Here is a 14760-nt window from a genome sequence, read left to right as displayed (position 1 = left end):
CTCACCAGCACACCTGATAACGTCCCACTCACCACCCTCGGCCACATCTACCAATGCAGGACTATACACACGGACACACGCACACACTGAGTCCAGTGAAATCAGGCTAAAATGTCCGTTCGTCTTTCTTCCAGATATGGGCTTAGAGTAGAAAAGGTGGATGGAGGGCGGGATATTTACATGTATACAATTTCATACCAGTTGGCTTTTAGTACAGGTTGCTCTAAAGGTTGACCCTAGAATCTTTGCCCAGCCATCTGCTGTGCCTGGGGAAGTTACCCCAAAGCTGGGAGAGGCCTATTGGAAAGGTTATCTCAGGTAGAATTCTCATGCCCTATGAAGGTGGGGCTGATTGCATTGCTAAGCTTGCTGGTAATATGAGAAGAGACTTTCCTAGCTTCCAAAAAATTCTATCATCTCTCATTCTTTTTTTTTTTTTCTCTCAAAAATTATTGTTGAGTGCTTACTGGGTGCCAGGTGGTCTGCTAAGTGTTGTGGGTTCCCAGTCCTGTAAAGACAGGGTGGTACCATATCATTGGAGAGAGTTGGGCTTTGGTAGTTCTACACCTAGGGGATCCTAGCCACCAGTCTTCTCATTAGCAACTCGCCTGGACGTGGTTTTTCCATCTGTAAGTTAAAAGGAGTGAGTCAGTTAAGGATCCCCAAACCCTTTCCAATTTGTTAATTTATTTAATTGTTTTTTGTATGATCTTGGCCAAGTACCTAACCTCTTGTGTCTCAGTTTTCCCACTCATAATACGGGGAGAATAGCAGTACCTCTGTCATAGGGCCACTTGGGGGATGACCTGGGTTAATGCATGTAAAGCAGTTAGAACAGCACCTGGCACTATCATCCTCGCTATTAGTAACATCACTGTCATTCTTTCCTTTGACATATACTGACTGTGCGTGTACCAAACGCTGTTTCGGGAGCTGGAGACATGGCTACAAACAAAACCCAGCCACTGTCCTTGTAGAGTGTGCAGTCTAGGAGAGACAATAGACAAGGAAATATACAACGTGGCAGGTGGTCAGAAGTGCTGCTGCAAATGGGAGCAGTGAGACAGAGAGCATCGAGGTGGCAGACTGGGCGCTGTTTCCCACAACATAGCATCTCACGTTTGACCGGGGATGCGACGAGCTAACCATTTACTCTCGGACAGAAGAATGCTCTGGGCAGAAGTGCAGAGTCCCCGGGGTGAGAGCACACTTGGCATGTTCCCAGAACAGCAAGGCCACCATGGCTGGAGCACAGTGATGAGAGAGGGTGGTAGGGGTCCGAGTGTTGTAGAGGGGGCAGGGAGGCGGGGGAGGGCCACAGACTCCAGGGGGAACTTTGACTTCTTCACTGAGCAAAAGAGGAAACCGTTTGGAGGGTTTTGAGGAGACAGATGTTGTGATACGACTTTTATCTTAGAAGGATCCCTTTAACGTCTGCATTGAGTTTAAATTGTCAGGGAACAAAGCAGAAACTAGACAACCAGGCAAGCGATGATGGTGATAACTTTGACCAGGGTGATAGCCGTGGGTCAATTCTAAAACTATTTTATGTTTTCCCTCTAAAAGCTAATACGTTTTAAAGAAATTATTATTTGCTCCAAGAACCCCGCAAGTATGCCCATCGCCCTCCCCAGGGCCCCCTGTAGCAATTAACTTGATTAAAACCCAAGGCACATTATTTCTTCCGTGGAAGATTCTACAGTGAAAGAGAACCAGATGCCCCCAAACCTTGACTACCCCAAGAAACCTGACCGGCCTTGAGTTACTATTTCCTGGTTGAATGAGTCAAGTCTCCAGGGTTATCTGCCCAGTGAATTTCATAAGCATTTCATCCACTTGAAAAAAATTAAATCAAGAAACACGGCTATGCAAATGAAAGGCTCCAGCTGTCGAGATTTCCAGATGGACCCATTGTTTCATGGATTCTGTTGAGATCCCAAATTCTTTCTCCTTGCTGCCCTCAGTTCCAATCTAAAAAGTTCAAAGAAATTAATTATGTTTAAGAAGTATTTAAGTTACTTAAGGAGATTTTTTAAAGTCTTTTGTAAAACAGATTTGAAATGTTTGCCACCTCTAGTGAAGGCTTAAACTGGGTTGTCTATCGAAAGCCAAAATACTACATGCTTTTTGAACCAGCATATTTGCTCTTTTGTGTGATTACTTCTTCCTGGAGATATTTTAGACTTACCCACTTAACACCTGATTTAGGATGGGAATAGACCCACTTACCCACTAAACACCTGATTTAGGATGGGAATAGAAAGAAAAATAAGACAGTGTTCCTCATGCACTGCTGATATGAGAAAGGTCTTCTTTCCTGACTACCTGAGTCTCTTTCAGAGAGTTTAAAGCTTTATTTTATACTTTCTTATAGACTCTAAGAACCACATAACTGCCTAAAGACAGAATCATGCATTTAACCACAGAATAGAATTCCATATTATATGGTAGTTTGTTTCTAGGGTTAAGCCCTAAAGTGTGAAGGTAAGTGAAAATTCTTGTATTAGCAAAATTACCTTTATGATTTCCCTTAAATTGCCCTGGAAGTATAGTATACATAGTTTTATGTCTTCAACTCCATATCGTAATGCTTTTGGATACTGAAATTCAAGAGCTGCAGGCTTGACTAATGGAAGAAACAAAGGGAATTCTATATATAAATCTGGCCTTTCAATCATCCTGTCTGAATTTTTAAGTGCCTGATATAGAAGAAAATATCGATTGGAATTCTGAAGCTTTCCTTCAGCAGGGTTCACTCCATTTTATTTTAATGTTAAGCCTCTTTAACACGTTCAAACGGGTTTATTTTTTGTTGTGAGAATTAAAGGAGAAACTGCAGGGGTCTTTTACAGGAGTTAAGTTCTTAAGTCAGCGCCTAAGTTAAGTGCCCTTTGATGTGGCTCTGCTGTCCTGAACAGTGCTGATCTGTCTACATCACCTTCCTTCCTGAATATGTTTCTCTTTGCCCTGGGTTTTCTCTTCATTAAAATCTAAATATGTGAGCCATGGTGCTTTGTAGATATGCATGCAGTTTATAGGTTGCCAATTCTATTTTCCTAGGCTAAGTCAAATTGACAGATATTGTAAATGTTTACTATCCTTGTCATCATAGTAACTGCCACTGAAGGAACGAGCATTTGCAAATAGCATCTAGAACAACCTATTATCTACATGGACTCATTTCCCTTTGATGTAAAGTCAGGATTTCTACATAAGCTGAATCAGTCACTACCATTACAATTTAAAATTAGAAGAGGTGTTATGCAAAAAGAAGCCACAGACTCAAGCCCAGAGTCAAATGAGATAGACTGACTTACACCCTGATGCAACCCTCCTGTTGCCACAGCCCTTTATAGGAGGATAGGTGCTCCCAAGTTCGCTTAAAATCACCAATGGCGAGTTGATGATGGCCGAAACTAGGTGATGGGTATTTGGGAATTTGTGACACTATCCTCTGTTCTTTATATAAATTTGAAACTTCCTGTAATAAAAAGTTAAGCATATATCTTATGGTCTTGTTGCATCCTGTCCATAGTAGGAGCTCATGAGAAGCCCACAGCTCAGGCTCTGGGATCTGACTGGTCTGCCTTTGAATTCCAGCTCCACCACATAAGGCTGAGGGCTGAGTAACATCTCAGCCTTCCTGTGTCCTTGTTGGTGAGATGGGGATAACGATAGCATCCAAACCACGGCTTGTCGTAATAATTAAATAAGGTGCTACGTGTCTAGTCCTGCCTGACACACAGCAAGTACTCAATGAAATTAACTATTGCTTCAGAAGTTAGGATAGACTAAAGGCTTTCCATCCTAGGTTTCTGATTCAATATTTGTTATTAAGCTCTCTGAGCCATTATACATAGGCACAAAAGTATTTTGCTTGAAAGTCAATTAAATGGAATTCCTGGGAAAAATTATAAGACATTGCCTAAAAACATAGATTCTAGTGGTCACAGATTGTGGGTTTCAAACCTGACTTTGTCACTTACTAGCTTCAGTGATCTTGGGTGAATTAATTAACATTGCTTGTTTTGGTTTTTTTCCATCTATAAAAAGGATGTTTGCAAAGATTAGAGCTCAACACAGTGCCCTCAACAAATAGTTGCTATTTTTAAAATATATTCTTATCACTAATACTAATAAATGATAATAGCAGTCATTATATTCATTCATTTATTCATCAAATAATTGTTGAGTGTCTGTGCCGTGCACGAGTCTAGAATACAGCAGTGAGCAGTACACATAAAGTACCTTCAGTCTTAGATAACAAACAAATCAATAGATATGTAACAGATATCCAGTGATATATAAAGCTATAAAGCTAAAATAAAGCAGGATAAGTGGCGTGTAGAGTATCCGATATGTTGAGGAGAAGGGTAGTGGGCTATTTTATATGGGCTCTGAGAAGCCGCCAGATAAGGGCACAGTTGAAGCAGAATTACTGAAAAAGCCTTGTGGCTCTTTGGGGGAAGGGCTTTCCAGGCAGGGGAAACAGAAAGGACAGATGCAATGGCCCAGGGGAGGACAGGCATTACTTAGTCATAGGGGGTGCAGAGGGCAGGCTAGAGTGGTTGGAACAGAGTGAGTGGGGGGCTATGCTGATGGACAGGGTCGAGGGAGGCCACATCCTAAGGGCCTGAATGGTCATGAGAAGTTTGGGATTTTATTATCAGTGAGGGAATTATCAATGAGTTTTCATCAGGGAGTGCTATATCCAACTTGAGTTTCAAAAGATTTCATCCTGTGGCTGCCCAGTAATCGTTTGCAGGAGGGTAAGGACAGAAAGGGAAGCTTTTGCCATAATCCTGGCAACAGAGGATGTGGTATAGTGAGAACTGGATAGATTCTGGATATATTTTAAAGAAAGAGTAGAGATGATTATGGCTTGGAAGTAGAGATGATCGTGGCAATTGAGGGCTGCTACTAGTCACCCAACACCTGTGTGTGAATTACAACAGGGATATGGATAGATATTTCCTGCCGGATGCCCGAGAACCTGATGACACCTCTGTGTGGTTAGCAGAAGTGTCCGTTCCTCTCAGCAGACACATCCCTGTACCAGGGCATGGCAAGGCAGTGGGAAGGGGTGGGGAAGCTACTTGTTAGCACCCCCTTGCCCCAATGTCCCAGAGCCCTTGTGTAGGGCTACAACCCTGGGCTTAAGAGGGAAGACAAAAGAGGACTCCAAAATATTGGGCCTGAGCAACTAGAAGAACAAAATTGCCATTTACTGAGATGGAGCTCAGTTCGGGACATGTTAAGCTTGAGATGCATATTAGGTATTCAAGTGGAAATTTCAATAGACAGTTGAATATATATGTCTTGCAAAGTAAAAGAAGTAGTTAGAACTGGGATATAAATTTGGGATTCATCAGCATATGAGTTATTATACTACATATATATGTTTAATATGTAGCATAATAATCATAATCATTTACAAAAATAATATAATGAGAAAGTTTTAAAAACAGTTCCTATCAGCACTCTTAAATCTTGTGGGTCCTTTTAATTTAGTTTTTGTTATTGTTGTGGTTGACATGTACTTGGGAAAAACATTCAAATGTTTTTCAAAAATTTCAAAAAACATTCAAATCTTTTTTAAAAGATAAGGTGAAATGAGTCCACATGTTCACTACTTTACCTCCCATTTCTAGAGGTAACCACTGTTAACAGTTTCCTTTGTATCCTTCTAAAATTTTCTATGAATACAGAAATATACATAGATACAGATATGTGTCTATCTGGATATATTTGCTTTTTATAAAATTGTTATATGTACTATTTGCAACTTTTTTACAATTTTTGATAGATTTTTGTCAAATCACCCTCCACAAATGTCACACCAGTGTATACTCCCACCACCAGAGCATAGATTGCTTTTTTTCACCATGTCTTATCTAATACTGGACATGCCCAAACTTAATCATTGCCATTTGGTAGTTGAAAAATAGTACCCTCAAAATTTACATGGTTTTTTTCGTACGTGTATTGACCTTTTATATTTCTTTTTCTGTGAGCTGCCTTTTCAATGTCCTTTACACATTTTCCTAGTTTTTAAAATGGTTTGTATAAGTTCTTTGTGTATTAAGGAAATTAGTCTTTTGTCTGTGCTAAGCCGCTTTTCAAATAAATCGTGCCTTGAGTAATTGCTGCAGTAGAAAAACAGAAAGTGCAGGAGACATAAGAGGAAACTTTGGCTGCTGACGACACTGGGGACAGGCTTTTCCTCTGTCTCCTTCTTTACTTCCCTCCACCAAATCCCCACCCCCACCATATCCTTATCTGTTTTCTTTCTTTTATTTCAATGTCCTTAGCCTTATATGTGTATTTACATTTTTTTTAACCTTATAGACTTAGTAAAAATTACCTTTCGGACTTTTAGTTTTGTGTTTTAGTATGAAGCCTCCTAACTTTAATGCAGCATAAGACTTCACAATAGGTCTGAACTTGGCACTGATGTATGGAATATACTTCCATAATTGGTTTTATGTTTTCATTATAATCAGTGGAGGAAACAAAGGAGAGAAGAGGAAGCATCAACTATGTATAAGACACTGTGCAAATCCGGTGCAATGTTATCTCTTCTCGTCTTCTCTGGAAGGCAGCTTTTATTGATCTCACTTATAGATGAGGAAACAAAGTCTAAGTGAAATTAAGAAACTCACCTAGGATCACGAGGTTGAAATTTAAAATGTTGGACTGTGGCAGAAGGTCACTATGCCTCTGTTGAATTACAAAGTCCACAGTGTTTTTAGTGGTTTTTTTCCCTCGAGGTTTAACAGAAAAGCCTCCTGAAAAAATATTCTGATTGTGTTAATAGGTTTAGGACTGAACTAGCAGATGAAAAAATATATTAATTCATTCAGCTATTAGTCTTCATTAGATTATTAGATCAATAGATATAAGAATACATTGATTTAGTACCTTTGGAATAAATTATTTGACAAAAGAGGAAGAACATGAAGAAATGCGTATGTAACTGTGAGGTCTGTGCGTTATTTCCACCTAACTCTGGTTTTGCCTGTGTTTCCATAATTACTCCAAGCATCTTTCCGATGTGCTCTCTGGAGTGGTCTCCATGTGTGATCTGAGAGCCTCAGCCCCTCCCGTGGATTGTTGTGGGGTTTAAGGTGAGCAAGCATTTGAGCGGTTGGTTTCTCCCTTGCAGGCCTACAATGGGCACCACCAGGCCTTGGAAGTCCTCCTGCAGTCGCTGGTGGACCTGGACATCAGGGATGAGAAAGGCCGCACTGCTCTGGATCTGGCTGCCTTTAAGGGACACACAGAGTGTGTGGAAGCGCTTATTAATCAGGGTGCATCCATCTTTGTGAAAGACAATGTAACCAAAAGAACCCCACTTCATGCCTCAGGTAGGTCTTGTCAAGAGTCTGGTTACGCTAGTTCTGTGGCCCACTTATAAGTTCAAGTAAAAGGGTGGCAGCGTTTTCTTTCATCCCAGTTCTTAAAATATCTATTTTCTTTCTACATCAGACATGCCTACACTCTTCCAAAATGCTTTTGGCTTACTATCCACTTGGTGATAACTGGTATTCTATGGCCAGAGAGGCTCTGGCCTTCTTCTTTAAAGACAGTTTTTCTTTAGAGCAGTTTTAGGTTCACAGGAATATTGAAAAGAAGGTACAGAGATTTTCCACATACCCCCTGTCTCCCACATGTGCATAGCCTCCCCCATGATCCACATCCCTCACCAGAGTGGAACATTTATGACAATGGATGAACCTACATTGACACCATAATCATCCAAAGTCCATAGTTTACATTAGGGTCCATTCTCGGTGTTGTACATTCTATGAATTTGGACAAATGTATGATGGCGTGTATCCATCATTCTGCCCTAAACATGCTCTGTGCTGCATCTGGCCTTCCCCTTAACTCCAAAGAGAGTTCCGAACCTTTGGCCAATGGCAGTCACAAAACTTTCTGAAAAAAGGGCAAGATGTATTATGATCTTCAGACAAATTACATAGAGTAAAATCACACGGCATTTTGAAGCACAAAATTAATGATATTTCACAGCTACTTCATAAAAGGAGTTGTCAGACAGCAATCTACTCAGTACCTTATTGTGCAGCCTAAACGGTACTTCTTCACTTTTGCTCTGATTCTTGATGCATCGGGTCTAAAAATAGGGACTGTTAAAAAGTGCATGTATTTTTCAAGAAGTAAGTAATTTGCCTTTTCTGCGACTTTTCTTCAATATACATTAAAAAAAAAACTGTGTCCATACACTTCTAGACATATACACAGATGTAAAGGTAATGTGGAAGAGTTTCTAGCTCAGCTAAGGCATAATTTCCTTCGGACTCAGGAATTCAATGATAATGGCCTTTGATCAGGAAAGCAGATAGCATCTTATAAAGAGAAATAACCATGAAATAATGGATGTATTGAGGAAGAAAAGGAGTGAATGCAGTTTTCGAAAGACTTTATGATTCTTGTACTTGGGAAAAAGTTCTTGGAATGTTAGATTTTGTGGAAGTATTGCCATCCACATCCCTGAATTTCCAAACCACTGAAGAAAAACAATATGGAGATTGAAAAACATGGTGTTGCCTAAATATCTGGAAATGATTGTTCCTGGAAAAAACTTTAGCAATGTTTGGTATGGTTAAGTTATAAATTCTTATTTCCCATCATCACATTTAGTCTTTTTGGTATTTATAAGTATTATTATAAAGTTTGGTATTCTAGGCTTTCTTGGTATTAAAGTTTACATTTAGTTCTCCTTTTTAAAGAGTAGTTGCCTATTATTAAGGAAAGCATTGTGCTTTAGTTACCATGTACTTCCTGACAATTACAAAGGGCCTGTTTTGATTGTGGAAAATCACCCTTGTGGACAGGTAAACAATGAAGAATAATCACTGTCACTCATTTGCCACTGTGATATTGGTTGCGGTCCAATGGAGCCCCCTAGTGGTCAAGAGGACTCACTCCTTTTGGGTTTCCCTCGTGTCCTTCATTAAAAAGATGCAGGCTGTCATTTGACTCTGTTCTCCACAAAATGTCTGCTGTGCAGAAGCTTTAGCCTGTGCTTTGAGAATCTGCTTTTCCAGAATCTTTTCCAGCTCACTTGAGATGCCAATATTTTTGTTTGTTTCAAATCCTGGGAGTACTGTGAGGAAGACGAACCAGGATGGATTTTAGAGGGTTTGGCACAGATAGTTGTAATGACAGTTGTAGTCTTTGAGCAGCATGAGAAATGGCTGTCACTCATAGTCAGGGAGAGGCTGAGCTAGTCTGAAACAAAGCTGGACTTGGCAGTGCACAGCTAAAGGAGCTGGTAGCATCTTTTTGTTGGAAGGCAATTGCGGAAAAGCATAGTTTGTGGGAAGCCAACGAGAATCCTAGGGTAGCTACGCTTTCACGATAAGGGGGAATTATATTTACTGAGGGCTATTAGCTAAGTTCAAAAAGCTACTGTACACGGCCTCACCTCCCACCCCCTCACTGCCCCCCCCACAAAAAAAAAGACACACTACTGAAGAAATTGGTTTGCTCTCCAGCATCCTGGATGAGTGATATGAACTTAGATGACTTTTCCCCCCCTTTTTCTGTTTAGGCAGAAATCAAAACCCTTGGAACCATTATGATTATGAGTATTTAAAGAATATCAAATTGCTCTAGAAAGAGGAATCAACCAAAATATGCTGTACCTCCATTTCACGAGCATTATAAAATACCACCACCTGTAGTATTAGCCATCAGTCCTCTGCTAATTATTTACTTTTGAGCATACATTAAACCCCTTGCATATTTCACCACTGGTAACAGATTTAATGTAATTTTTAAAACAAAAAGCAACACAACAGCGACAACAGTATTTCCACAAAATTTCCTCCTGAGGTACATAAATGGGATGTTGCTGAGCGTTCGCTGAATGAAATGTCTACAAAATGCGGGTATTATTCCTGTAGTGAATTTGAGTGGTGTCGAGGAATGTGAGCTAATCCTAATACGTATTGTCCCTGAAAAATGTGTCCTTGTTAAATTAGCCTTCTCTCGTAACTGGCATGCAATAAAAAGGGCTGTAAAACGCAGCTCTTAGAAGAGCCTCTATCAACCTAACATAGCTGCATCTATTCCCTTCTCTCTCCACATCCATAACGAGGTTAATGCAATGTATTTTATGGTGTTCTCATTGTTCAGAGAGGAGAGAAGGTCACGTTTGGAATTTTAAACACATTTGTTCCTATCCTACTCCCTGAATGGAAAGCCATGCCTTTTGTAAGGCTGTGGGTTCCATTTAGCGAGCTGGAGGAAAGTACCTCACCTCAAGGATTGTCGTCCCGGAGGGAGGTTTGCTTCCGGGTCCTGGGGCACTGCAGCTCCTAAAAGAAGCATCTTGCCTTGTGCTCGCCCTGCCCTGTGTGGGTTCTGCCCTGGCCGGTCAAGGCCAACCCAAGGTTGGGGCCACACTTCCTGCCCCTTGCCAGTCACTACCTGGGCAGCTGGGTGATGGAGGGGCAGGGTGAGGGCCTGCCACACCCCAGTCAGAGCTTGGCAGGGAAGGAAGCGGGGGACAGAGGCGATGGGGGGTGGGGTGGGGTGGGAGGCCGCCGGGAGAAGGCAGAGAAATGAAGGCTTTGATTTGAGGAACTCACATGGAGGAGTCCTCCAGCTACTGGGGGTCCATCTGTGAGTCTCCTGGGGGTGCCAATCAATGAGCAGTGAGCCAATGGCTCGTGTACACCTTGCTGGCTTGACGTTTTGCTTTAAGTCACCACTAATCAGTTGGGGCAGAATAACTGCTTCAACGTCTACCTCAGAATGTAAAATGGTGGGGAAAAGAAGTGAGATCTGTTCCCGTCTCCCTTCTTCCCCTCCTCTGCTCCCCTCCCCACTCCTCTTCCCTTCTGCCTTCTTTTTACAAAGGGCTGGAGGCAGGCTAGACACAGGATGATTATACAGAATTGAGAGGCTCTCTTAGAGGAACAGAAAGGATAACTGGAAAGTGGAGAGAGATGATCAGTCCCATAGGAGGAGATAAGAATGTCCTGTTTAGGGAAAAAAGCCTGTATACAGCAACCAGGGAAAAAAGTTAGTTGAGGACCAAAGTGCCCTATAGGAAGAAAGGGGAAGATGGGTTGGTAACATACACATTGTGTGCTTTGCCCAGCAGCTGGCACGACCTGGAAACCTGGAGATGTCTGTTAGCAACAATTGAAAACCACCCATTTGAAGTCCCAGTAAAGTTCACTTTGGAGGGATATGTGTGGTCTGTTAAAAGAATGTCCATTATTTTCTTTTTCAGTAATTAATGGTCACACACTGTGTTTGCGGCTATTACTAGAAATTGCAGACAACCCAGAAGTGGTTGACGTGAAAGATGCCAAAGGACAGTAAGTGTTCATATGCTTGGGGTTGACATTTCAAATCACTGCAGGTGACTGGTTAATTTATTAAATAGCTAGGAGGGCTGACTGCTGAATTCTAGGTTGGGGGTATATATTGGGGTGAAATTCATGGATGAGGGTCCTAGAATAATGCAGTGGCTTTGCACTGGAGTGTATATCCAAGAAAAATGTGTGTGTGTGTATATCTCGATGAAAAACAGCCAACTTTTTATGTCTGTAGCCATGTGCTCTGGCCTTTTTAAAATATTCCCTCCTTTGTTCTTTTCTATCCATTTTTACCCTCTTCTGAAGCTGCTACAGTCTCTTTTTTTTTTTTTTTTTTTTTTTGCGATACGCAGGCCTCTCACTGTTGTGGCCTCTCCCGTTGCGGAGCACAGGCTCCGGACGCGCAGGCTCAGCGGCCATGGCTCACGGGCCCAGCTGCTCCACGGCATGTGGGATCTTCCCGGACCGGGGCACGAACCCGTGTCCCCTGCATTGGCAGGCGGACTCTCAACCACTGCGCCACCAGGGGAGCCCTACAGTCTCATTTTTTAAATTAATAATGTAATAGGACAGACCTCAAGAAGTTATCTCCACTGTAAAAATCCTTCATATTTTTATCCTTCCTGAGTTTGTTTTTCCCAAGTATTTTCCATCTGTTAGCCCGTTCTCCCACCCAGTCTTCTCTTACAAGTAGGAAACACAGAGCAATAAAGCACTAGTGACTCACCCCAGATATATGAGTTCATGTTGAAAGCCAAAGCTGGAACCTCGCCTTCTGGATCCCAGCACTTGGATCTTTCGTCTCTGGGCTTGTCTGACTTTTCTTTAAGGCAATGAAGCTTTGTTCAAATAAAATCTTGAGCCAAAGTCCGACGTAGAAAACCATGAAAGTAGAGCTGCCCTGATAGAAGCAAGAGCATCTCTTACATATACACACTCCTTACTCAATTGATATTTGGTCAGTGCTACATAGTTCTGAAAATGATGGAATTCAAATGAACATTTTGAGGTGGAATCTTCCTGTGCCCCACCCGTATTGATCAGTCCACTGCCGCCATTCCATGTGGCCATTAGAGACCAGAGGCAGATAGCTTGTTCCAAGTGACAGATAGCAAGTTGGGGACCCTCAGAAAATATCAAGCAATTGTCAAGAGGGGAGAGAGACTGAGAAAGAGAGAGACAGAGAGATGGAGAGAGGGAGATCCTCCCACTGGAAGTGGTGAGTATTTTTTAAATCTTTTTAAAAGCCTAATTTCCCTCTTTTCCTAGAACCCCACTGATGCTTGCAGTAGCATATGGACACATTGATGCTGTTTCGTTGTTACTTGAAAAGGAAGCAAATGTGGATGCTGTTGACATCATGGGCTGCACAGCTTTACACAGAGGGGTATGTGTATTTTCCCCAGCTTCAGTCAAGCAATTTCATAGTGAGCTTGTTTCTTCTCCCCCTGCCCATATGAATTTTTAGTAAGAAAATTGTTTCCTGAGATAACCAATTAACCTCAGTCAGCCAAAAAGAAATTACAAGATCTTTTGCAAAGGTAAAATAATGGCAGGTACTCTTAGGTCCTGCTCTTGAGTTGTGGCATTTGATTGTGATAATAGATACATGAACACCTACTGTTGGTAGAATTGGTTCTTTCTGATTGCATGCACATCATAGGAGATTTGCAAAAATTTTTTTAAAGCACAAATAAGAAAATCATAATCTCTAGTAATCCCACCTCCTAGAGATAACCACTTTTTGGTGTATATATCACCAATCTTTTTTTCTAAATATAGATTTGTTTTAAATTTTAAAAAGAGAGAATACTGAAGATGCTATTTGGAACCTGCTTTTTCTTCTCTTAGTATATCAAGTACCTTTTTCCATATCACTAAATGTTTTCCTGCCCTATCATTTTTCATCCTCCACTGTGTACGGGTGTCATAATTTATTCCAACGGTTACCTAGTCTTGAGTAGCCGTGCTGTTTTTAATTGTTCTTTATACAGTGTAGGCCCATTCCCCACCTGAAATATGTATCCTGTGGGTAATTCTTCATACGCACCTGCTGAACTGTTCTTTAAAGCATGTCAAATAATCCAAATGAAACAAAAGTAGAAATCAGAAAATTGCTATTTGAAGCTGGTGCTGACCACCATGATCAATGAAAAGAAGAGGAACTATGAGCGGTTAACGCCATAGCCATGGATCTTATTTCTTGGGTACTTCCTGCGGGCCGCACAGCAGGCTGAGAGCCTTTACAGATCTCATGAGTCCTCAAAACAGGCTGTGAGGTCCTTATTACTCTCCCCATTTACAGGTGGGTAAAGTGAGGCATAGAGAGACAAATTGACTTGTCCAAGTTTTATAAGAGGGAGCCAGAATTTAACTGACGTCTTCCTGATTTTAAAGCTGATGCTTTCCACTCTATCACGATTCCCTTTCACGGTTATGTTTGGAGAGTCAAGAGACGTTTCTAAAATGCTGGTGTTCACACAGACCTTTCTGTTACGAATCCTGCTAGGTTGTCCTGCCTCTCTCCTCCCAAGTAGGATAGAGTCTGTTTCCCTTAAGACCCCGGCGTATGTCCACTCACTCTGAGCCCAGCCTCCCTTAGCCACCTGCTTCGCTTCCTGAGTCTTCTCAGATTTGTGTTGTGTTTTTCATTGCGATGCATCAGATTATGACAGGCCATGAGGAATGTGTGCAAATGCTGCTGGAACAAGAAGTGTCGATTCTGTGTAAAGACTCCAGAGGGAGGACACCCTTGCACTATGCGGCTGCTCGTGGCCACGCCACGTGGCTGAGTGAGCTGCTGCAGATAGCACTTTCCGAGGAGGACTGTTCTTTCAAAGATAACCAGGGCTACACGCCGCTGCACTGGGCTTGTTACAATGGTGAGTTAACTGTCATTGGGCTGAATTCCATCAGACTTCCTGCCCCAACACCACTGTGATCTCAGAGGAGGTGGGAACAAAGCATCAAGCTGTAAACCAGGGTTTCCAATCTTTCTGCATTCAGATACCTCAAAAAAGATACCTTTTTATTTTTTTGATATTTTTCCCTCCGTGGCTACCATGATGCCATAATGGAGTGAAAATTCACTTTACTCTTTTTGTTGATCAGTAACCTGTAACTCCTAATCAGAACTTCTGATGAACTGAAGTAACCAGTTTTAATCAGGGTTTCTTCTCTATATGAGACAACCAGGGATCCTACAAGGAATTAAAATAATACAGCTAAAAACAACCAAAACAATATGATGTAATAATCTGTCACAATTGACAGCTGGTAGATGCATGATTTATCTTTCAGTATTTCCTTTTTATGTCTCACAGTCCCCATTTATTTAGTTACACTTGCTACTTAGGAGATTTAAAAATTTGTGTTTCGCTTATTTGAGTAGAAGAGTAAATGC

General features: G+C 41.5%; 1 protein-coding gene across 5 annotated transcripts in view; it reads left to right on the top strand.

Annotated features, from left to right (window-relative positions):
* ANKRD44 (ankyrin repeat domain 44) overlaps positions 1–14760 on the top strand; it is a 328505-nt gene that overhangs the window by 293270 nt on the left and 20475 nt on the right. For all 5 annotated transcript variants that reach the window (XM_049712129.1, XM_049712126.1, XM_049712125.1 and 2 more), the window contains exons 18-21: positions 7166–7367; positions 11270–11357; positions 12627–12744; positions 14023–14239. In XM_049712129.1, coding sequence (XP_049568086.1) covers positions 7166–7367; positions 11270–11357; positions 12627–12744; positions 14023–14239 — 625 coding nt within the window. The remainder of the gene's footprint in view (positions 1–7165; positions 7368–11269; positions 11358–12626; positions 12745–14022; positions 14240–14760) is intronic.

This window comes from Orcinus orca, chromosome 7 (assembly GCF_937001465.1).
Source record: "Orcinus orca chromosome 7, mOrcOrc1.1, whole genome shotgun sequence".
NCBI lineage: Eukaryota > Metazoa > Chordata > Mammalia > Artiodactyla > Delphinidae > Orcinus > Orcinus orca.
The sequence above is the reverse complement of the archived record's forward strand: the minus strand, read 5'-3'. Positions and strand labels throughout refer to the sequence as shown.